Source organism: Talpa europaea (genome assembly GCF_964194135.1).
Source record: "Talpa europaea genome assembly, chromosome: 15".
NCBI classification, from domain to species: domain Eukaryota; kingdom Metazoa; phylum Chordata; class Mammalia; order Eulipotyphla; family Talpidae; genus Talpa; species Talpa europaea.
Window position 1 is genome coordinate 25,849,787 of NC_140083.1, and position 25,601 is coordinate 25,875,387.

Sequence of the window (25,601 nt, forward strand, 5' to 3'; positions counted from 1 at the left end):
GGGACACTCATCTTCCCATGCGTCTTGGCTGACACTGTGGTAGAGGTGCCCTCATCACTACGGGGCAATGGTAAAAGATATGATTCTCTACAAGGTCTTTTTTGATACCACCCTGGTGGGCAGAGAGAAGGGCAACCTGTTAACAGCTGGGTGAAGCGGATGTCCAGCTTCCCATATGGTCTCTATGCCACAGCGGTAGTTGCAATGCGGTACTTGTCACCACCTGATCGGGATCAAAGTCCTAGTTTCCTAGGTGGTCTTCTCTGATGCTACTCCCTAAAGGATAGTCAGGAACTCTCATTCGAGTCTGGTAAGGGCAGAAGTCTAGACTCCCCATTTGGCTTTGGCTGCAGTATTGCAGGTTTGTCTAAAAGTTTTTCTCAGGCTTTCATTTTCCTGGTCCTTTGGCTAGAGAGAGATCTTGTTGGAGATCTTTGTGTGTCTATATCCAACACTGTTTGTCAATCATTGTTTTCTTCAGCTCCAACATTTTGGGTTTTTACTTGTATTTAGCAAGCGACTTAGAAAAAAGTACATCCATTTCATTTTTCCCAGAGTGAGTCTCTCAAGCCCAGTTAATTTAAAACTTTTTTTTTTGTACCTCAATGGGTCTGCTCCTTTGGACTATGGTTTATTATGGCTTTTGGTCATGTTGTCTTGTTTCATCATATGGCTGTTTATTTTGAATTGATTGCCAGATGCTGTATATAGCAAACTGTAGTGATAATTTGAAGCTTAGATGTACACTATTTTTGTCCAGGACAATTTGATTCAGCAGGAAGCTAGAAGATACAGCAATCTGAAATACTTCAATCACAGCTTGAGATAATTTGAAGTAAGACTTTAGTTCATCTTAGTTCTATTTCTAGTTTACCTTCACTCGTAAAGTGTGAATATCCAGGATTCTAAGTCAAAGTATGAATGGTTTAGCTGGTTTATAGAGTCCTCATTCTAAGTGGGCCATGAACTGTAACTTTTATCTTTTTGTAACTGTTATTCTATTGAAATTTGTGCTCACTCCGTGTCCACTCTATTAACTGGCTGATAGCTGTTTAATCAAAAATTAACATGTCTCTGGAAAAAAGCAGTTTTAAAATCTGGACTCATCTTTTAGCTTCCATCTTCTCCTTGATATCTACTCTGTAGTTCTTCTTTGATAGGTTACTGATGTTATCAAACCAACTAAAAATAAATTTACGTAGACACACATGTGTGCACACATGTATCCATATTCCCAGCACTTTTAATTTTCTCATGTAGTCAGCTGCTACTGTAAGTGGGTTTCTATAATTTTCTTTGATTTTTGCACATTTTATTATGACTAGAATATGAAATATTACTGTGTGGACACATCCTATGCATACAGAACCTAACAGGCTGCTGCCACACAATAAACAATTGCTAGATTAAAAGATGTAACATGTGCAAGTCTTGAAAACTAATTAGAACTAATTCCAATGTGATGATGGGAGAAGAAAAGAATCAAATACATTCTTAAGAGTTCAAAAGCTCAATGATGATCATGTTATTCCCAGAAATTACAAAAGAATAGAAGTAAGAAAAAGAAAGAGAATGGTTAGACATTGACTTTGGTTTTTGAATGTGGTTCAGTCTGATCTATCTGTTGAGGCACTTAGGTGCAGCTGTTCATATAAAAATGAGAGATATAGAGTTGAACTTCTGAAAAGAGGTGGAAACCATATGCAAAATTCAATTTGTTCTGAGGGAAAGTACAAAGAGAAAGAGGGAATACAAAGAGATGAATATAAAACATTTGAGAATGCCTAGATACACTCAGGGAACAGAGGAAGAAGATAAAGCCTTAAAGAAAATAGGTTAAATGTTCAGAGTAGGAAAAAGAAATTTACAAGAATGCAGTTTAGTGGTAGATAATAAGAAAGAAAGCAAAAAACAATTATCTTTATGGTGAAATGTGACTGAAAAGTCAATGAGGCTCTGGAATGAAAGAAATCTTATAAGAAATCCCATCTATCACGTGAGTAGTAAAAGAAGGCAGGAATGTGGCGAGTTGGAGAATGATGAATTTTCAAGTGAAAGGAAAGGTTTAGAAAAGATAAATTGGTCTTTAAGAGAAAAATACATTTGTAACAGAGTAGAGGTATTAGAAGATAGGGCAGTCAATATTTGAGTTGATATAAATTTGTAAACAATTTTGTGATGTTTTTCCAACAAGGTTAGCATCCTGGGGTGAGGTAAGAGAAGGAGTTCAAAAGCTCCTTTTTTCCAGAAAGCATGAGAAATTCAATTTTGACATATTGAAGAATGGTAAGTATATGGAAAAGAGAGTGGTAGGTGGGACAGACTGAGGAGTGACAGTTGAAGTCAAAGGTAGTTGTAGACAGTTCTATGTAGTAACAAATAGATTTTTTTTCTTGTAGAGAAACAATAGTTAATCCAAAATCTCTTCTATCACTGTTAGTTAAGTATGGAGTAGTTTTTGAGAAACTGAAAAACTGCCTTATTTTTAATTTGAAGAATAATCCTATTACAGCCAAGTGGCTATCTGAATCTTAAAATTATAGTTAATAAGAGAAGATTCATGAACCTTACCAGGATTGAAAATGTGTGCTTGAATGAGCAGTTGCTGAACAAATATTATGGAAAAATTATGCTACTCCTTGCCTTTGTACAAGCAGCATGTGATTTGGGGAAAATATAAATAAAACAAAACAAAACATAATAAGGGCTACCAGCTTACCAGTAGAGACCTGAATGGCCATAAAGGTTATTTATGATGGAAAGCTGTCTTAATTAGATTAAGTGTTATGCTGTACTGTTTGTGAACCATTTTAAACATAACTTCTGCTCATATAATATTATATTCACCAAATTACTTATCTGTAACAATTCAACACTTTTAAACTGGTAAAGTTCATTTTACATATATTACTTTATCATTTCTCAATCATTCAGGACAAAAAAAAATCAGCAGAACCCTCACTTTAATAATGATTCACCTGACACACTTACTGTATTCTTCTTTGTTATTATTGACATTATGTTCAACTTCAGCAATTCTTCTACCAGTAAGAGTCATCCTAAATAAATTTACCTGAGAACTAAAAGGCACTTCACTTACAATACAGCATAGTTATTCTTATTAAAGTAAAATCCTCATACCATTTGGTGATGCCATAACAATCTTTAATAATATCCTGAAGGACGGCACGATAGAACAGTGATTCAGTAGGCAGCTGAAAAAAATGTAGACATATATAAGCACAAGAAACAAATGGAAAACAAAACAAAACCAGAAACCAAATCAATCCCAGAGAATTGGGATCATAAGTGAGTGTGAAAAACTTTGTTGTTAGATGTAAATTTTATAATTTTTCCATTCTATTTTAAAATAGTACCTTGAGGCTGGTAAATGAAAAGCAATTCTATAAAATAGAAGAAACTATAAAAGAAATTGTAGTGAATGAGGAAGAAAGGCATAATGAAAGAAAAATGAGCTAATGTCCCAAATGGAGCACTTATTAGTTAAAAATGTAGAAAAAAATTTTCACAGCCAGCCAGGTCAGTTCTGGAGCCTATGGGAGAGCAGTCAGACAGGATATGCGCAAGAGAAGAGAATATAGATTTGTCATATCATCTAGGACTTACACCATAACATTGGCTACTATAGAGGTTAAAAGAAAGACCTTGGAAAGGATATAGCATTCCAAGTTGAAGTCTTGGTAAGGCTTCATTCCTTTGATAAAAGAGGTGGGAGGAGTCCATAAAGGCTCAAAGGTTTTCCAAATGAAAGAGAAATGGCTGAAGAGAAAGACCCCAATAAAGCATGATAGTTTCGCAGGAGCAAGAGGTAGAAAAGTACTATATATCTAAAAGAAAAAGCACATTGCTGCAGCAATTGAAAAGATACTCTTAAAAATAAACTACAAAACTGCATCCACATCTCCACAGATCTACTACTGTTAGTATAGGAAAATCTAACATATTAATATCAGCAACAATAACCTTGTGTCTATGCAAAGTTATTATGGGGGGGGGGAATAAAAACGAGCAAAAATGGAGGGAGGTGAACAATACTGAATAAACTGGGAGCTAATAAGGTAAAAACTAAAAATGGGAAGTTTTAGAGTTGGTAAAACACATACAGCCATTCAGTTATTATTCAGTTATTCTTTTGTAACTTTAATACTCCTTCAAAAGTCAAAACAGCTATTTTTATCCAGTTGCAATTAGAATAAATGTATTTGAATTCAGATTAAGTTTAAAATAAAATTTTGCCAGTGCTCTTACATGGAAAACCTACTCTACTGCCCCTCTCCCTCATATTACATCATAAACGCAGTACCCAAGGTGCTGAGACGGAAAGAACTACAAGTTGGAAATGGAACATGGGCCATTCACATTTAAGGTTTTACGGGGGGGGGTGGGGGGGGCATTGTTATCTTTAGCTCAGGGGAGAAAGCCTAACTTGCAGGATCTTCTTGCCAGGGGACTTTCAAAGATAACAAGTTATATCCTCTCTGCTTTGTGGAAAGGGTGATTCCAGTAGGAAATGACATTAGGAATACCACAGTCACCAACTCAATTCCTAAAATAACTCACTGAATGCTGACATGTACATATATTTGAGTGCCCACATTAAAACGTATAAACTTCACAAGGCACACTTCTAATAAAAAATGTCTTTCCAATTATAACGCTTTGATTTCTAAATTTTCCTGAAGATTATTCCAAAACATTTCATTCAGAATTTTCTATCTCTAGACATATTTTCCATCTCACATTTTTTCTTCTTGAGGAATTCTTTTCTGTGGAACTAAAATTTCTATTTTATCATCTATTCCATACTGCCTCCCAATATTTCCATTTATCCCACAAAAATGCTGCAATTCCCTTCATATTACCCTTACATTTGCATTGTTCGACTGAAATTCAAGGCATATTGGGAAATCTTTTATTGCACAAAGTGAAAAAAATAGTATTAGTATTAAAAATGGCTTACAAAGTTGTTAATATTTTAATCAGTTGTAACAGATGAGAACTTTAATTTTACATGTATTTCACAAGAAACTCCTAAAATAGTTAAAGCACTCCTTTCCCATGCCTTTGAGAAAAATTACCTAAAACATAGAAACAAATGTATATTTATAGTGTTATTAAAAACTGATCGTAGCAAGACCATAAAAAAGACCAAAAAATGCATTTTAAGCAAGCAAACACACAGAAATGGAATGCATAGAGAAATATAAACAGTATAGAATAAATCAACTTTCGAAGTTACCCTGAGTATATAAAAGCTTTACAGCTGTTTCTTAAGAGAAAGGGAAGAGAGTTATGAAGTGCCCTCAAATGTGCATTCCTGGAATAGCTAGGACTATCCATCCTGGTAAATACAGATGGGGGTAAAGTGGGAAGGGAGTCAACATTTCTCCAGCAGCCTGTGCCTGACTATTCCAGGAATAAACTGGATGTGGCTCAGAGTTTACTTTCTCTCCTTCACAAGTGATAAATCAACTTAACACTTTAATGCATTTTAAAAAGGGAGGGAGCAGAAAGAGAACACCCTTAAAGAATATATATTAGACATGCATTTTACAAGTCTAGTGGAAAGGGCATTAAGCTGGAAGTCAGGACTCTGCAATTAATTAAGGGAGCTAGAATGCACTATTAACTTCGGCTGGGTGTTATGGTCTCAAGTTTGGGATAACACCCAACTCATAAGATTAACTGCAAACATGAGCAAGCACTTGGGGAAAATTGAAAAATACCACACAAATGCATTGGGACATTATGATGTTAAAGGTGCTTTCCTCTCTGGACCCTTAGGGAATCATCTAAAGTGATGTGTAGTATAGTAGTTGAGAGTTTGGGCTCTAGAGTCAGAGATTAAAATCTTAGTGTTTACTAATTAACATTTTTCTGTGTGAATCATAAGATAATAATAGTTCCTACCTACATTACTATATATGTAGTATCGTAATCGATGAAGAAAACTTTGAGTGGTCTTTGGCAAACTTCATGTAGATATAGGTATGACTTTCATGACCATAATTATTCTTATAACAGTAACAATTGACATTTATTGAGGCCTTCCTAAGTGTCAGACATTGCTTTAGCATTTTACACTTTTTATTAATTTAATCCTCACAACTCTATAAGGAAAGTACTATTGTTACCCTATGTATAAAGAAATTAAGTGAAAGAACGAAAAATTTCTACAGGTAGTCAAAGGTTAAATCAGTAACTGATGAAGGCAGAATGCAAACCAGCAGTTTGAGACTCAAGTTCACGAAACTTAACAAAATGTTCTAATGTCTTAAAAATCAGTTTTTATCAATTTTAGATAGTTATAGTGAATATATACTTCAAAAAATCACAGATCTTAGCATCCATTTTACCTGACTCATACTAAACATCCATACTTACAAGTGCTTTTATTTTTTTTAATTATTACTTAAAATTAAAATTGATAGATGAATGTTCCTTTGAGAGAAGCAAATGAGAGATTTCTAAAATTCAGATGCAACAAAATATCTTGTGAAAATCTTAAAAAGTACTATTTAAAAAATCTTTAAAAATTCCTAGTGTATTTCATGAATCATAAAGTGAGAAGGCAACTGGAGAAGACTATCTGAGGGGTATATTTAACTTCAGTTATATGTGCAAATTGACTTGGTTATTCCAACTAACGAATAATCAAATCAATAAAGAAAAAGGTTAAAAAGCAACCAACTTGATTATGTGTTTTAAACTACAGATAAAAAAGAAATTAAATGCTATACCAAGTTTATCTTTGTTTCAATTAAGCCCATAAAAGCATAATAGTCAGCAAGAGCATTCTATAGAAGTATTTACAGACTATTTAGCATAAAACTTAGAAATGAGAAACGTTAGCACAAGAGTATAACGCAGATATTTTCCTAAAAGTTTAATGTACTTTTTTGAAAGTTCATTCTCTTTTTAATTAACAGAAAATGAGTAAATTTGAGAAGAGATGACAAGAAGAGGTGATATTTATCAAAACCCACCAGGTTTTGAGTTCATCAGCAGGTCAAATAGGAAGAATACTGGAGAGAGAAAATACACTGTTCATCAACTGGGTCAGAGAAAATACTCTTACTTACCCCTTGGCCAACTGCAACCCGTTCCAATGCCTTTAAGGAGAAAACACAAGACAAAAGCTGTTGATGTATTTGGTCTTATCATGCAAGACTTATAAACACATTGTATAAGGGCTTGTAAAAGTGACTGTTAAAAAGATTAATTAAGTGATACTTGTAAGTTTATACACTTAAAAGTGTTACTATCATTAAGGAATGTTAGTCTATGTATATAATTTAGGGCTAGTTTTGTAATGGATATGTGTCATATACACAAACACGCACACCTTAATTTTAGAAGGAAAACATACACTCCTTGAATTTCACAAGAATTAGAAAAAAGGAGAGAAGTGAAATGACATATTCTTGGCTCACTTTTTGTGTAGCTAAATCAATAATATTGTGCAATAATTAGACATATTTATTAGCTACTTTTAAACATGTTCTTCCAATTTTTATTAAACATTTTATTAAAACAAAATGAATGGAATATAGATGAAATCCTAGTTCAAAAATTTGCATTTTTTTTCTGCATGACATATGAGTTCAAATTAAATTTACATATGATCAAGTGCCAGGTAGTAGAGAAAATACATGTTTTCACTAGTTTATATATAGTTGTGCATTTTATTTATTTATATTACTTATGTACAATTTTATTTATCTAAGCTCCAGATATTTCTATAAACTATTTCCCTATAATTCTAACAGGTATTCATAGTCCAACATACATGAAAACAATACATGAAAGATTAGTCATAATTTAAGTATGGAATAAAGTCTTCTAAAACTTCCATTAGAGACCTAAATTTCCACAACTTTATCATTTTTTAACTAAATATGATTAAATAAAATTAATATTAACTTAAATTTTATTTTTAATTTTTAATTAGAAAATATTTAAAACAAGGGAAAGTAATGACAACTATATAATGAATCCTCATATTCAAATTTAAAACTCATATTTGTTTCATAACTGTCTTCATAAATAATATTTTTTAGAGAGAGCTGGATTATATGCTTTTAACACTGAAAGGATTTACAGATAATCCTGTGTAAATGCAGATTTTGCAGATATAAAGGATAAAGTGGCTTCCCTCAGACTGCATAGCAAGTCAGCAGTAACTAAAGTCAGCAAGTCAGCAGCAATTGAGCAGTAACTAAAAACTTGTTCTTTAAACCCTGATTTTTTATTCCTTTGCACCATGGAAATTTAGGGTGAAAAGAATTTATTGGATGAAAATTTGGTTGGCAGATATTGAAGGAAAAAAAGTAATTTTTGAAGGATACCTTCACTGAACATGTAGAATCTGAGGGTCATAAAAACAGGAAATAGTTATGAGATTTTCATATTAAATGAAACAGATATGTCTGGAACAGGCTTATCATTGAAGAAAACAATTTATCATTCATTTATAGTACTGGCCGTGCTAATTTGAGTTTAGATTTTTATTATGGCTTTTGCTAAATGGCTAAATGGAACAAAGAAGCAAAACAGTTTTTAATAATAAATTAGTTGGTGTCAATGAAATAGCATATAACATAAGACTACTTTTGACATGTGTTGCTGATGAGTTTATTTTAGAAATACAAATGATAAATTTTGATTACACAGTAAAAGATAATCAAGTAGGTGATAAGAATTTTCTTATAAACTTTTTTGTAGGTCAATAAAGATAATGAAGAAGACGTGTTCATTTCATAGTAAAGTATACATTTTTATCAATCTTAAAGAATGCTGATAAGATTGCACTAATCTAATTGAAATTTTATTTCTCATTAGCATCCTTAACGATTAATCTGAAAGTGTCACCAGAAAGGTGTCTTTTGTGTTTCTAACCCCTTAAACTTTGAATATTTGTGACAAAGGTCAGTGATTGAACAAAAGGCAATAAAACAAGAATCACTTTAAGAGTTGTTAAAAGCTAAGATGGTCAGGAACTGGTGCATGTAAGAAGATGGCCATTCCTTAGGAGGCTGATATTAGGCAGGGAAAGTTCCAGCACGGCCTACAAATTCTATGTTTTGGAGTTTGTTTCCAACAACTCTGCTTTTGTGGCTTGTTAAGTGTTTATTTTTATAGTAATTAATTAATATTTTGTAGATACAGTATATTCTTTTGTTTTTCTTGGGGATATTAATAGTTATTTTGTTTTATTTTGGATAGACTCCATTTCCTCCAAGTTCCTTTTTATGTATTTGTTTATTTGACCTCTGTTTTTTTCATAGCAGACTTTCCTGAGACATGTAGTGACTCTGGGCTGTCTTTGGTAATTAAAATAGGGGCATCATAAGCCTGATGAAGCATTTTTCATATGAGTGAGGACCACTAAATACAGGTCTCTCCATAAAGGTGATATCTGTTTTGTTTTGTTGTGAAACCCCTGATGCTAATATCTTTAGGTCTCTCCTTTTAGGCTAGTCAGATTCCCTAGAAAAAACTATCTCAGTTTCTTGCCTGGAGATATAAAACATGTTGCCAGCATTCTGGAAATCAAGTCATTCCAAGAATGACCTGCCATTCTAATGAGACCCTAAGAAAGTATCATTTACAGATATAATGAAAGAACAACACAAATTTCCTGAAAGGTATTTTAAGAGTAACTACAAAAATTTGAGCATAGATTTATAAAATAATTCTCATAAACATACCTAGACCAGTGGTATGCTACTTTTTATATTGCTATGATAATGGCACAAAAATAATGACCCTAAAATAATCAATTTATCTTGGGATTGAACACTGAAAGCAATATTCTGTGTCTGATTTTCAATTCAGGTTATCAGTTGCTTCTCTTTAGCTGACCATCACTGAATTTCCCCTTTCACAGTCCTTATTTTTAATTTTGTTTCCAGGTCAAACACTTTACATGATCTCTTACTGGCAGCCTGCACAGTGTATTTTGTATGCTTGTGGCCATGACGATCAAAACAACGCAAATTTAAATCTAGCACAAGGAGAAATGATGTTATCAAGAGATGCAGTAAACAGAAGATGTAGAAAGCAGCAGCTGCTAAGACTTCAAGATGGCTATGATATTACTAGACAATAGGAATTTAAAGACCTCCATGGTATTTGTGGTTTGTGGGTGACCTCTAAGCATTGCAATGCAGTGCATGACAGTATTTAATCAACTACATTTTAAGTTTCTGATGACAAAACAATTTACTCTGTTTAACTTGCATCTGCTCCTTTGTAAACTAGTAGCACACCACGAACAGATAAAACCATGTACTAAAGTGTTCTAGGTCTAAAGACACTAGACAAATCAGGCACAATAAAGGTTTTATTTAACTAAACAGTTATTTCTAGTAAGCTAAATAATATATTTCCCATTTTGTAAGAAAAATAGGAGACTACCTACTATAAACAAATTACCTATTATAACACCGTGCTGTGGATAAAGCACTAAAATAATTTCTGAGCTGAAGACTTGGTAGTTGGTACATTTTAAGTAATAATCACATACAAAAAATTAAGTAGGTATAATATAATTCTGCATTAGAGTATAACTATAAATTGTTACAACACTGTAAGGAGAGTGGATAATACTGGAAGGACAAGTCATTTTGTTCTCATTTTTCCAAGGCACAAAAGCATTAATGATGACACTGCAAAATCTGGAATTTATACATGGTATCAGTCAAAAATCATAGATTTTAAAACATTTAGACAAAGTTCTTAGTCCAGAACAATATACAATCATACCAAACATGCTGACATTCTGGCATTACGACCACAGCACCATCTCTCTTCCTTTAAATAGTGGCACATTGGAAATCCCCACTTTTCTTGAGTACATTCTGCAGATGGGGGAAAAATATGGATCACTGAAATGAAATTCTTTCTCTTTCAGTTAAAGTAAATAATACATTGGAAAGCAAATTAGTCAGTGAAAGAGTCAAACAGTAGTTAAACATGGAAGTGGTAATGTTTAACAGTTCATTCCAGTCCATTAATTGAAAGCATATTAATGTTATGAAAGTGGTATTTTCTCAACAACAGCTGTTTTGTGTTTAAGCTCCAGGTCTGATGCTAACCAAATGTCTGAATCATTTCTCTAATATTTAGCAACAGAAATTTAAATTGGAAATGCATTTCATGTTCAGTGTAAATATAGCAGATAATTATTGAGATACAGGACGTTTATTGCTAACCTAACTTTAGCAAAAATGATATATTAAATATGACATTGGGGAATTTATTTTAGAACAATATTAATTCATTCTCAACAATGCTGAAACATCAATTTTTTTTTCCAGCCTCTATGCTCACTTCTCAGAAAAAGAACAGCTGGACAGACCCTTCTTTCTATATTAAAAGACTATAATATTTTAAACAGTGATTCAATTTGGCTCAATTGCATTTTAGGTTCAAGTAACAACAACAAAAATCAACATTCACTGCTTAGTCACAGGTATCTGCTGCCCAACTAACTTGCATTTACATATGCAACTTGCTGAAGTTCAAATCTCCTCTATAGAACTATTAATCACACAGGGTTTTGAAAAGGAAAATAACCCAATTTCTAAAACCTGGAAAATAAGAATGTAAATTTTATGAAAACTGGACAGTTAAAAGAAATTAAAAGACAATTTCACTAGACTCATGGAGCCCTTGGAGGTTATCCAGGTCCTAGAGACCCTGGACTACTTTCTATGTCTGAAATGACTTGAAACAGTAGTTGGGTTTTAATGAAGACTTTACAATATAACTGAGGCATGATTGCTACTGCTAAAAGAAAGGACTACCATAAGTAGTTTTTTTTCTTTTACAACTAAAAAGAGAAATACTTAGATCTTACTGCAAAACATAAGGAGTTATGCAGTTGTGAGGTTTTAGTCAGAGTGGTTAGGAAAGATACTAGCCAATAAAACAGCTAGTTCATCCCCCTCCTGCACCGCACCCATTATTTTCTTGTTTCTTGTAACAGAGCGCTCAATTTCTAGCTGGGTATGCAGCAGTTCAGATTAAAGACTGCACTTCCCAGACTCCCATGCAGCCAGTAGGAGAGTTACAAGATTGAGCTTTGGCCAATGGAAGATGTGGGCAGAAATGATACCTACAAATCCTAGGCCATATGCTCAAAGGGTGGGGAGCATGTTCTTTTCTCCACACTTTCTACACTTCCTTCACCCCTCCTTTATCAGGAATATACTGTGGCTGTGAGTATACCGTGGTCATATAAACAACAGCAGCAGTGGGTACAGTAACAAAAGAGAAAGATTCTGGGTCCTTGGGAGATTTTCTGATATGGAGCTTCTACCTCTGGATTAAAGTAGAAATAACCCTGTGTCTTCTTTTAGACATTGTTACTTTCGGTCTGAACCTAATTTACATCTTTATCTTAACTTAATGCTTCCCAAACTTTTTATAGCACAACACTCTTGCAAAATTTGTACATCACACTGGAAAAAAAACAGATGATGATGATTGTGCTGAGGCAAAGCCTAGCAGTTAAAGGAAGCAATATCTCAGTAAACCCATAAAACATGCGTGACACACTAGTTGAATAGTTCTGTTTTAATAATAAAGAAGTCTTTCCGAAGGATGAGATACTTGAGCAGAAACCTAAGTGAAATGAGAAACCAAATCATGCAATTAGAGGAAGATAAAAATAACAAACTGTGCTTCCAACATGATATAATTAATCTCTAAAACCATACCAGAATATCTTACAATTTAAAGTGAGAGTTGACTAACAATCCCCCAACTTCTAATATCCCAGCCAAATACCTACTGGAAAAGAGGAAACTGAAATTAACTTATTGCCAAATATGAAAAGAATTCCACTTAAGAAACAACCAATTAATTTGTAATGAAAGGTATAATTAAGTACACCATCACAGGTCTGCAATCTATCTTACACAACTGTTAAAAAAAGCACACCTACTTTCCTGAAAATAGATAGAAAGATCCTCCTTCAGTAATAACCTAAAGAAAACTCTGAGAACAATTACTACTTAACATTAGATAGAAAGAGGAACAGGATTTCTGAAAAATATATTACATTGGAAAGGGTATATTATTTCCAGGACAAAAAATCTAATATAATAAACCCATATCTAAGTTATTCCCAAATTCCTGATCCACATAACTTGAAAGATAAAAAATATGTGGCTCTAATTCATTCTGTGGGTGATTCTTCAAAGATTAAATGCTAAATACAGTCTACAAATAGCAATGATGAGGCCATTACCTCATGCAAAGAATATGTGACAGAAAACTCCCCTGCTTGAGGTGTATGGCAGGTGATCTTCCCCAGAAAGGTGCTAGGATTTGATTAGAGAGGAATATAATAGACTATAGATATTGGCAACTTTTTAAAAGACTACAGATATTGGCAACTTTAGTAATAACTGTGAACCCAGAGGATTTTGGAATATAGAAGAGGTGGAAAACTAGTCAGAACAACAGACATATAACAATAAATTTGATAAGAGGCAGGACACCTACAATGTAAAAAAAAATGCATTATTTCATGCTATGTTTGCAATCCATTTCTTCAGCTTCATTCTGATGGCAGTGAAGAATAAGGCTCCCTTTTATGTTCTGAATCCATGTCACAGAGTTCACCATCTTTATTGCTAAGAATCAGTCTCCTAATTAACCACATTCATATATTTATATTCAACTCTAGTCAAACTGGAATTACCCACCCTTATCAGTAAATCAAATCACTTTCCGCTAGGATGACTTTCATGCTATCTTTAATTGATAACTTTGTAAAAAATGAAGTTTCTTGTTTTTTCAGTCTTCTAATTTTTATTCTTCCTTGTTGACAGTAGAAATACATTAATTGTTCTGTCTTGGAAACATTCAACATGCCAAAAAGAAAAAAAAAAAAAAGTCTGCCAAGGGGAAGAAGGTGGCACAGGGCCCTGCCATTAAAAGATGCAGGAAGCTATGAAGGTGATAATTCACATTTGAGAAAAGGCCCAAGAGTTTTGGCCACTGGACAAGACATCCAACCCAAAGGGATCTTACCTGCTTTGTCTAATGGCCCTACTACATCTGGCTGCAGCAGCAGAGGGCTATCTTTTACAAGTGACTGAATGTGCCTCCCGCCATTATGCAGAAACTCAAGCCTAAGACTGCCAAACAACTAGTCTACTGAGTTGCTTAAGGTGGCCCACAAGTACAGACCCACAAGTACAGAATCAGAGATTGTTGGCTTTGGCTGAAAGGAAAGGTACTGGCAAAAAGCACCTGTCCTTTGAGGAGGCATTAATGCTGTCACCGCGCTGGGGGAGTATAAGAAGGCTTGGTTATAGAAATTGTACACGGTATGGATCCCATCAAGTTGGTTATGTTCCTGACTGCCATGGTTTGCTACTGCATTATTAAGGGGAAAGCCAGGCTGGGGCATCTCATCCACACAAAGACCTGTACCACAGTCCCCTTCATGCAAATTAACTCAAGAGAAGGGGGCCCTGGGTAGGCTGGTGGAATCTGCCAGGACTAATTACAATGACAGAAATGATGAGATATGCCATCACTGGAGAGGCGATATCCTAGACCCAAACTCTGTGGCTTGCATTGCCAAGCTGAAAAGGGGAAAGCGAAAGAACTCATCACCAAACTGGGTTAAATGAACAGTGTGGTCTTCTGCACATGAGGAAAAAAAAATTAATCTCTGAAAAGCAGAGATTTCACAGGTTCTTCATTCTTATGTTAATAATAATGTACATTTAGGTAAACAAATTTGAAATTTGGAACCATTTCCATTATCCACATTAATCCCCAAATATTTACATATAATCCTTTTAATTATACCTCCTTTTCATTTGAATCTTCATTAGTTCTTAACTGGATACATGTAATACCTAATAACTAATTCTGCTTTTCCTTTTGTTTTGGTCTTTTTTATCCATCCTTTTTAATTTAGATTAAGGTTATCTTTCTAAAATATACACATGTAGCCATATTACCTCAACAACTCTTGTTTTTCTTACTAGTGGCATCTATGAGACCAAAAACAAAGGATATTTTTCTTACTATAGATTTTAAAGAGTTTTTGATACTCCCTCCTTAAAACAGAAAAAGGAAGCCCTTTTGAAACAAATGATAATTAGTTGACATGTTTATAGACAAATAGTCAAATCTAAAAAAAATACTTTTAATAGCAAAATGTCGAAATTTATATGCAGTATTCAGATGGCAGTTACACAAAATGTAAAGTTTGATTTAACTTTGCTTTTCCTCCCTCCCTTTTTCTTCAGTAGCATTGCTGTGATGTTAGTCTTTTTTTTTTTTTTTTTAAGATTTATTTATTTATTTATATAAGCACTGGGTACAGTCAGACGCATGGGAGGGTGAGAGAATCCACCAGAGCCAGAGGGGAGAGCAGAGAAGGCAGACTGACGAAGACACTGCTGAGGGGAGCGGCGGGCAGCTTGAGAGGTCTGTGCACCATGTGGGACCCTCGCCCGGCAGCCGGGGATCTAACAGGCGCTGCAGAGGCTGCGGGCAGTTTAGCAACCCAGCGCTCAACAGCTGCGCCACCGGGGAGGCCCTGATGTTAGTCTTTTTACTAGCATTGCTGGGTAGAAATTTTTACGTGCTTTTTTGGGTTTTAAATTAATATAGATTTTTAGTTTCAGTTTAGTTAAAAGTTTTGTTTTATTTTTTAATGTAGTTTTTAGATCATAGCACCATCATAACTGGCTACCCTATTTTCCAGCTTTGTGTCATCTAGGGAAAATTACTTTCTCTTATACCTTAATGTCCTCATCTGCAGAGATTAAAACTACAATACTTGTCAACATGAAATAAAATAATTTAAAAGAATGCCTAATACATGATAAGCTCTTTAAAAATGTTACTGAAGAGTAAGATTGAAAAACAATATTTACAGCCTCTACTTCTGCAATACCCAATTATTTCTCTCTCCCTTTTAATTGAGGTAACAATGATTTACAACACTGTATGTGATTCAGAGGTATAGATTCATAGCTCTACAGATATATGTTACCACACTATACCCCGTATTTCTTAACCAAGTCCATTGTGATTACTCCCTGCTTTGCTCTCCACCCTCTCTACCCTCTCTGGTAGCATGAATTCTGCAGTCAGATTTCTTGGGTTAGTTTTCTTTATTCCTGTGCTTTGTTTCTCTAAAATCCACATACAAGTAAAACCATCAGCACTTGCTTTTCTTCTTTGGACTTATCTTGCTTAGCAAAATCCTATCCTCCAGTTCCATCAAGGTATGACAAATGACAAGCACTCATCTTTTTCATTGTTGCATACTATTCCACCGTGTTTAAACACACCACTTTTTCTTCATCTGTCCATATGTCATTGTACACTTGGGTTCTACTATAACTTGGCTATTGCAAATGGTACTGCAATGAGCACAGGCATGAATATTCACTTTGAGTTAGTACTTTGCATCTATTCTTTGAATAGATATGCTTTATCATACCCAGTTATTTCTCTATGTTTTTAAACATTGCCTGGTACTGAGAAGGATAAAAGAAAATGTTTAATGATAAAGAATAATTGAACTAATACAATCTGATTTTGGCTTCTCACTCTTTAGAATTACAAATTCCCACAGTCAATAAGAATTATCAATCTCAGTGGTTATTTTATTTGACCAGTTCATAAATTTTATACTACTTAAACTCTCTGTTAAGAGGTCCTGTGCTTTTGGTTTTGAATAACAAGTTCTTTTCAAAAGCCTTTGCATCTACCCATTCTTCATATGTAGTGTACCTACTATTACATTATGATTCACTTTGCTGTTTTCAGTCTACAAGTTCTTTTGGGCAATTACATTCACTCCAATAAATTTCATTCCCATATATTGAGTCTCAACTTCTTCCTGAGTTTATGGATAAGAATTTTCAGCTTTTTCCTGATTAAAAATATGCAAAGTAAGACTCATTTCCTAATCCCACAGCATGATTGCCAATAACGATATATAACCCAATCTAAAACCTTGTCATTATTTTACATTGGCAAAAATAATGTCCCACCCTGTCCCACTACTGGTCACCATGTCAGCTGACTCTGTCATTGAGAAGTAAGCTACTTCGTTCCTACTGTTCTTATCTAATGTAGCCTGGAGTTGGACCTTTATAACTGCATCCTAACTAGTCTCCTTATATTTGAACTTAGCTCCATGACACTCTATATTCTATAATGCCAGCAAAATATTACCTTTTAGAAATATAAGTAAGTACATGCAACTATTTTGCACTAAATAATCTCCCAAAAATATTTTTATGGAACAAAATATATTTTTTCTCGCACAGAATAATATTCTGACACCACAGCATCGTATGAGTGGTTCTGACATTCTGTCCCTAATTTGCTTTTTCAGACATATTTTCTGTTTTCAAGACCCTCATCTTCAACTCAGAACAAACCACACAGATTCCTGCCGCTAAGTGGTTTTTCCACAGAACCTCAAGATGTCTGTCCCTATTCATTCAATTTTCTAAATGAAGACCAAACTTTAGAAAGCTTTCTTTCATCTTTTAGTTATGAAATATTAGTTAGTCTTTTAGTCTTAACAGCATTTGGTTTATGCATCTATAATTTATTACTCCTTTCCTTCATTTTTTAAATAATTCATTTTCACATTTAAGATCCATGGGCCATGAATACATCACTCTCAAATATGCATGAAAGTTCTCTGAATTCCTCACTAAATCATGAGCTCCCTAACCGGGTAGAGCATCTCATTTATTTTATATCTTCGAGTGCCTACTACTATAGAACTCTGTTGAAGTGAATCGACAGAATTACATAGATGAACCAAGATTATCTAAATGACCTCATTTCATTTGGAAAATAAAAAAAAGGAAATTTAAAATTAGTTTTTCTCCTGCAATAACTTAACATTATATATATCTATTATTTCTAATTACCCGATGCATTCTTATTAGAATACAAGCTTGATGAGGGTTCAGGCTTTGTTTTGTTCAATCTTCTATCCCTTCATATCTGAATAATGACTACCATGCGACAGGCAAATGATATTTCTTATATGAATGAAAAAAATAACAAATCTTTAGCTAAACCAAACTAAAACTGGGCAAGATTAATATGACTTTCTAAAACAACAATCAACTAAATGAAGAGATATTTATGTTCAAGGAGGAAAAATTTACATAGTGAAAGTCATCAATTCTCTCCATAATGATTTCAAGCTCAATGCTTGTTGATTAAAATCCCAAGTTTATTTTTAATGAATCTTAACAATTTGATTCTAAAATCTATTTGATACAGGAATCATCTAAATCAATTTTTAGGGTCTCCCTGGTGGCGCAGGCAGTTGAGCACAGTGCTGTGAAGCTGTCCGCAGCTTCTGCAGTGCTGGTTTGATCCATGCCGGCCATGGAGCAACCCATATGGCAGGGCAGACCTCTCCTGTCTCACCCACTGCTCCCCTCAGCAATGTATTTTGGTCATTCTGCCTGTTCTGTTCCCTGCTCTGTCTCGAAGACTCCTCTCACCCTCCCGCACATCTGGCCTGTACCCCGGTTCTTGTATAAATAAAAAATAAATCTTAAAAAAATATATATTTTTAAAAATTTTAAAAAATCAATTTTTACTTTGAATCTGGTCAGCAAGGTTTATTATATTCAAACACTGTAATGATAATAAGAATTTAAAAATCATTTTTTCTAAGCACAAAACATTTTTGCAACTTTTCATGACTTTATGATAAATTACATATATTTTATTTTGTACGAAAGACTCAAGTAAAGTTTCCTACCTAAGCCTTAATAAATGACTGATGTCATCAGCATTTCAATTCTCTCCCAGCAAGATCTTCAAATAAATATTTCATCTCCAAATTTTAAAGTGGCTTGAAATTGCTAATATTAAGTAAGCATTTTTAATATGAATTACTCCTTCCTTGAAAGATGGTGTATTCTTTTCATATCCAATAGAAATATTGTTAAGGGTTCTAACAAAATATGAAAAGGAAATACCTTATTGTTTGACTTTCCTATCTATTGCTGTTCATCAAGTTCATCAAGTGTGCACCATAACTAAGCACAGACAATGGACGTGCTGCTTTCAGGCAGCCCTTCCTGACTGAAATCTCTTCTTTTATAAAACATGTTTGATAACCCTGTATCTGGGCTCTAAAAAAAAGAGTAAAACTGTATTTGGATGCCAAATTTGTACAACAATGAAGCAAAATTGTCACCCTTTAAAAAAATAAATATATAAATAAGTAAAACCGTTTGAAAGAGAAAATGCATAATATTAGGTAAGAAAATTCTGAAAAATAAGAATTTTTGAGGGCTTGCTATACGAGATTTTAAAGCGTTCAACACTATAGTAATAAAAACAGTATAGGATTATCATAGGAATCAACAGATTAAGGGAACTAAATCGAGTCCACAAATATACTATACAATAAAGGTGTCATTTCATATCACAGTGAGGAAGCATGGATTATTTAATAAATAATTATTTTAGAGTCATTTCTCAAATAATAAAAATAAATCCAGACAGATTATGGAACTGGATAAAAAAGAAAAACTTAGAGGAGAAAATTATAAAACAAATGTCAACCAACACAGGAGAAGCGAAAAAGAATATGGTACATATACTTCAAGGAATACTTTGTCATGTATGAAACAAATTTAGTAAATTTCTATATATTAACAATGGAAAGAGCATCACAATATATTTCCAAGTAAAAAGGCATTGCTGTGTTGTCTTTGTTGATCTGCCTCATCTTCCCAACCTCCATTAGAACATTCTTTAGATTCAGTCCCAATACTTCTTTTCATTATTTTATTACTTAGGTAATCTCACTCAGAATTACTATCTGTATGATAATAAATCACAATATTCTTATTTTTATTTATTTATTTATTTATTTATTTATTTATTTATTTATTTTTAAAGATTTATTTATACAAGAACTGGGGTACAGTCAGAAGCGCAGGAGGGTGAGAGAATTCACCAGAGACAGAGCAGGGAACAGAACAGACAGACTGATGAAGTACACTGCTGAGAGGAGCATCGGACGCAGCAGGAGAGGTCTGTCATGCCATTTGGGACCCTCACCGGAGGCTGGGGATCAAACCTGTGCTGCAGAGGCTGCGGGCAGCTTCGCAGCCTAGCGCTCAACCACTGTGCCACCAGGGGAGGCCCTTCTTATTTTTAATCTGGCTTTTTCCTCAGAAATACAAAGTCATCCAACTGATATCACAACTATCCAACTGATATCTATGCAACTGATAGTCTATCCAACTGATATTACAACTTCTGCACTTGAATTTCTAAAAGGAACGTCAAACTCAACCTGTCTAAAGCTGAACACCTTAGATTTCCATTGTATGCTTTCTGCAATCATAGCCAGTCTCCTAAATGACAATTCTATCTTTCCACTGTTTCCGATCAAAAACCTTTAAGTTATACATTGCTCAAGTATCACTTACTGGCAATACTGATAAAATTTATCCAGATTTAATTTCTTCTAATTCTCCCTTCTGACAAAAACCACCATCATCTCTCATCTGGATTACAGCAATACCTCTTTCCTAGTTCTTCCTAGTTCTGTCCTGACAACTATTTTAGTCATAGTAGTCTCTTTCATGGTCCCTGAAAAAGGCAACCTGCTCCTGCCATTGGGCTTTTCACTTGCTGTTCCCTTTGCCGAAACACTAGTTCTCCAAGAACCCTGCATGGTTTTCTCCCTCTTCCTTCAACTGTCTGTTCAGCCCTTCAACTGTCTTCAACATCCTTCAACTGTCTGTTCAGTCCTTCTCTTGCTACTCCATGTAAAAAACAGTATCCCTCCAATCTCATTTCCGTTGCTTCATTTTTCTCCAAAGCATTTGTGACCATTTAATATTGTGCGTGTGTGTGCATGTGTGTGTGTGTAGTAAGTATATATTACTCTACTGGGTTGATCCACTAGGATTAAATGACATGAGAGTGAGATTTTTTTTCCTTCTATCTCTCTAGTTCCTAAAAAGGTAGGTGGCACATTGTCAACATGTAGTAAATATATGTTGAAAGAATGAATGAATGAACAAACCATTGCATTTGGTATGATTATATTTGTTAAAAAAATTAAACATCTGTATAAGTACATGCACTCGAAAGAAACATGAGAAGGGTGTGTTTCATTGCAGGTAGTGATGCTGAACAAGGACTTCCACTTTCTACTGTATATGCTTATATACCATCAGAATTTGTTTTACAATGATACCATACTGACATACTACTTATAAAAAATGCCTTTTTAAAAGGCCAGATACATATCATTTACTAATCTTTTTATTTCTTTTTGAAGTTTAGTCTCTGTTCCATGTTATTCTCTTTAAGGTGTAAGACTCTTCAGGCTTTCTTAAATATATTCTCCAAAAGTATCCAAATGCTTAGCAAGTAGAGACAATCTAGTGCTCATAACAACTGGTATTTAAATGTAAAAGTTTAGAAACTTGTTTCCCATCTTAAAGACTTACAGTCTAAATTAGCATCACAGGCTACAGGACAATTCTATTGAAACTCCTTAATTTTCATTTTAGTACTTAAATGAAGTTAAGTGTATATGGCTTTCAAAATATTATTTAAGTTGAAAGGCATATTAGAATTATATTGAACTTCCAGATTTCTGAAACATTTATACCTTACTGGTTTCTTGAGTATATTAAAATGAAAAGGATAACTATAATTAAACAACTGTGTAAATCAAGACTTAAACTCTTCAACAGTGACAGCAAATAACTTGAAGAAAAAATTCAAAATAATACAACCAGCAGAGAATTACTAGAAAATTTTAAAAATTGCTCTAACTCCCTTTAAATGATTGTATTACACATGGACATAAAATTTGATAACTAATGAAGATAAAATTTATGGGTAGCTATCTATAATTACTGAAATTGTAAAGGCGATACAAGAGGAATAGTCTAAAATTTAAGACATTAAAAAAAATCACCACAACGATCATATGTTCATGTTAATTAATTCATGCATCCCATAAATACGGATTGAGCCCCTACCAGTTTTCTCCTTCTGCCTTTGTTAGAATGTCCCTTCAATTTAAGTCAGAGATACATTTCACACATGGATTTTTGCTTCACAGAATATTATGAAGGAATATAGCTGGTTATTCAATGGTAAAATAACAATTTCTTATTTTCCATTTGTTTTTCTTAAGATTATGCCAACTAAAAGACCTGTTTATAACACCCTATATTTTAGCTTCTTGTTATCATTTCCAGTTTATTATATAATCATTGTGTTAGTATCTCACTTATCCCTTGGCTAAAAGTGCTGCTGAGAATGTAATTTCAAAGGGAATACAAAAATCAGAAATCACTCTGTATATATAACATAAAACAAACACCCAAGTAAAAGGTGCTCAGGGAAACACTGTTTCTTAAAAAATTAGTGTGGACACTACTGTGTGGGTGTTTCTGTGCAAGACTATAAGAATGGCAAAGTTCAGGTGACATATACCCTATGTTGGCAAACACTGTGACAGCAGCTCCCTAGTGGTGCTTCTCACTAAGCATGACAAGTTTTCTTTGCTGCTATTGATAGACTCTTTCATAATTATTTTCTCAAGATCAAAGGCTTAGATTTACATTGAGTCACAAATGGAACACCTGCAACATTAAGTCAATAAGACAGTCTCAACACTTATACTACTTTATTCCTATGCAAATTCTGCTTATTGTGCCATACTCATGATGAAGGAAGTGTAAGAAACTTGCTTATAATTTATTTACCATGAAAAAAATTGAGAACACCATATTTATAGCAAGATTTTTTCCAAGGTCATTTGATCAGCAGTATAGGAATACAAATTTGTGACCTCCTTCCTGGTGCAAGGGGTTAAGCACTGTACTATGAAGCAATCCGCAGCCTCTGCAGCACAAGTTCAATCCCCGGCGGGCCAGAGAGCAACCCACATGTTGCATCAGACCTCTCCTGCCTCACCTGCTGCTACCCTCAGCAGTGTACACTCTGTTTCTGGTGAATCCTCTCATCCCCCACCCGGCATCTCTGGCCTGTACCCCAGCTCTTGTATGCATAAATAAATAAGTCTTTAAAAAAATACATATTTGTATAAAACTAGTTGGACTAGGTTTTTTAATAAAAAGCCTGTTTCATTTCAGTTTTAGAATCAACTTTCTGGTAAAAACTTCTACCATATTTGATTTAATTGCACAACATATCTGAAGCATAAACTGTTTCCCTTTACTACTTCTTTAAGTGAATACATTAATTTTCTATTTTAGATATAATTACATTCTTCATTTCTTTTGTTTACCATGAACACATGGGGAACTTTTAAAATGCTGAATAAATGCAATCTGCCTAAGCTTCAAAACGCTCTTTATATTAGTCACGAAAAAAATTAGGGGCAAATTAAAGAAAGGGGCAGAGTGTATTAAATCTCCATTTGCAATCACTTCTAGACAGCAAGAAGATGCCCCTTGGCAAAAGTAAAATCAGTGCCAATACTCCAGAAAATGTACAACTGAGTGAAGACCAGATACAGCTTTGAGCATGACGTAATGGTACAGATTGTCAAGTACATTCAGAAATCTCTGTATTCATCCCATATTAATTGGCAAGTATTTTTCTGAGACATAAATCCAGATAAACACTGAGAAGCAATGTGATATTGTTACAAAAGTTTATAATCAGTTGAATTTACAATGCTAACAATAGAATCTATTTTTCTGCTCTATGATTATAAGAGCAATGCCTTATAAAAGCCGAGATAGTACGGATAGTTTTTGATTTGAATTACTGAATAAACTTAATAAACTGCTAGAAAACAAAAAAAAAATATGCATTTACTATGAATTATTGTTAGATAATTTTATTTCTTAAAGACCAAACAAATAAAGCTTTGGGGAACAATATCTATAGTCACTATTACACCAGCATAGATGTAAAGGTCTGATTTTCAAAAACCCCACATTAAACTGTTAAGAATACCTTATGTTGTGCAATTAAATCAAATATGGTAGAAGTTTTTACCAGAAAGTTGATTCTAAAACTGAAATGAAACAGGCTTTTTATTAAAAAAACTAGTCCAACTAGTTTTATACAAATATGTATTTTTTTAAAGACTTATTTATTTATGCATACAAAATGCATGAAATTTAATAGGAAGGAAGAGAAGAAAAACATCAGCATATACTGTGTGTTAGAGGATCAGAGCCTTTCAAGAAACAAATATTAACTAAAAAAAGTAAGTTCTTTATAAAATTTCAATATTATTTTTATCTATTTGTCTATATGCTAGGTAGTGACTTTAAATGTATTTCTTAATATGGATATGAGGAAAAAAAACAATGACAGTAAAACTATCACTGTAATTAGGAGGAAAAAATATATTTTTCTTCCACAAACATGTTTTATTACCTTGGTGGTTATCATATACTTTGTAGTTAAAGATTACACATTTGGGAAATATATGAAAAACTTCACAGTTAACAAGTATATATTTGGAAAGTTCTTATTTCTTCTTAAGGACTCTGAAAGACAGGAATTACAATTTATTATCACAAAAGTATCTGAGTTTGTGTATTTAAAGTTAAGTAAGACCTCGATCTCACCAGGGCAGTACACTTTTATCATCTTGCTCCAGTGGTCTCTGGAATGTAAACCTCCTCTAACTTTCTGTTTCTTATCTTTGCTAAGATAGGCAAAACCAGCTTAGTACCTTGAGAATTCTCAAACTATATACGTCAACATATATTTCTTTTCAAGATGTCGCATCAGGTATTGTTTTTCCCTTTAGTTTCAACCAGTACTGAATTAGTTTTTTCCTAATTTATTTTATTCAAGTCATTCTTTAATTGAACACTTGCTATATATAACATATTATGATGAATATTAGACATTAAAGCAAAAAATATAAAGATAAGTTTTTTTGTCTTAGAGTTGCCCAGAGTCTAAACCAGTCATGAGTTGAGTGAAAAATTTAATGGGTGCCAAAATAAAAGAACATACAAAGAGATCATTAACCCTCTTCTTTTATAGAATGTTCATGTTATTCCTGTCAAACCTCAAAATCAGGACATAAAAGAGAAAGTGAAGACAGATAAGAGGACAAAAGGAATAGAAGGTATGGAAGAAGAGAAGAAAGAAGATGTGGTAGCAGGTGCTGTTAGTAGGCTATTCAACAGAGGTAATACCTTTCTACTTTGCCTACCCTACAGAGACTGAAAGAAGGCAAATACTCACTTTTCCAGACTTCTGTGCAGTTAGAAGTTACCTGGTGAACCATGTCTGGACAATAAGACATGAAGCAATTTTGCTAAGAAATTTCTGGATAGATCTTCTTTCCTCCTTGACAAAAGGAAAGACGCTTTAGGAGAAAGTCTGTAACTCATGCCCACTTCTGAAGACAGGATGCTTTCAACTGCCACAGTCACCTTGAGACCCCAAGAGGGCATCTAGATGTGCACCCTGTGCTCTGATGTCACCAAGCTGTGAATCAACCCTGAGACTGCTACCTCCTGGCTTTTGATTATGTGATGTAATTAATGACTTTCTACCTTATACCC

The 25,601-nt window shown here is 33.8% G+C and overlaps 1 protein-coding gene across 1 annotated transcript in view; it reads right to left on the reverse strand.

The window, feature by feature from the left end:
* Positions 1-25,601, reverse strand: part of METTL25 (methyltransferase like 25) — an 87,239-nt gene that overhangs the window by 20,489 nt on the left and 41,149 nt on the right. Inside the window, exons 6-8 of the mRNA XM_084255099.1 lie at positions 10,789-10,883; positions 7,104-7,133; positions 3,142-3,215 (exon numbers count right to left, since the gene is read on the reverse strand). Coding sequence (XP_084111225.1) covers positions 3,142-3,215; positions 7,104-7,133; positions 10,789-10,883 — 199 coding nt within the window. The remainder of the gene's footprint in view (positions 1-3,141; positions 3,216-7,103; positions 7,134-10,788; positions 10,884-25,601) is intronic.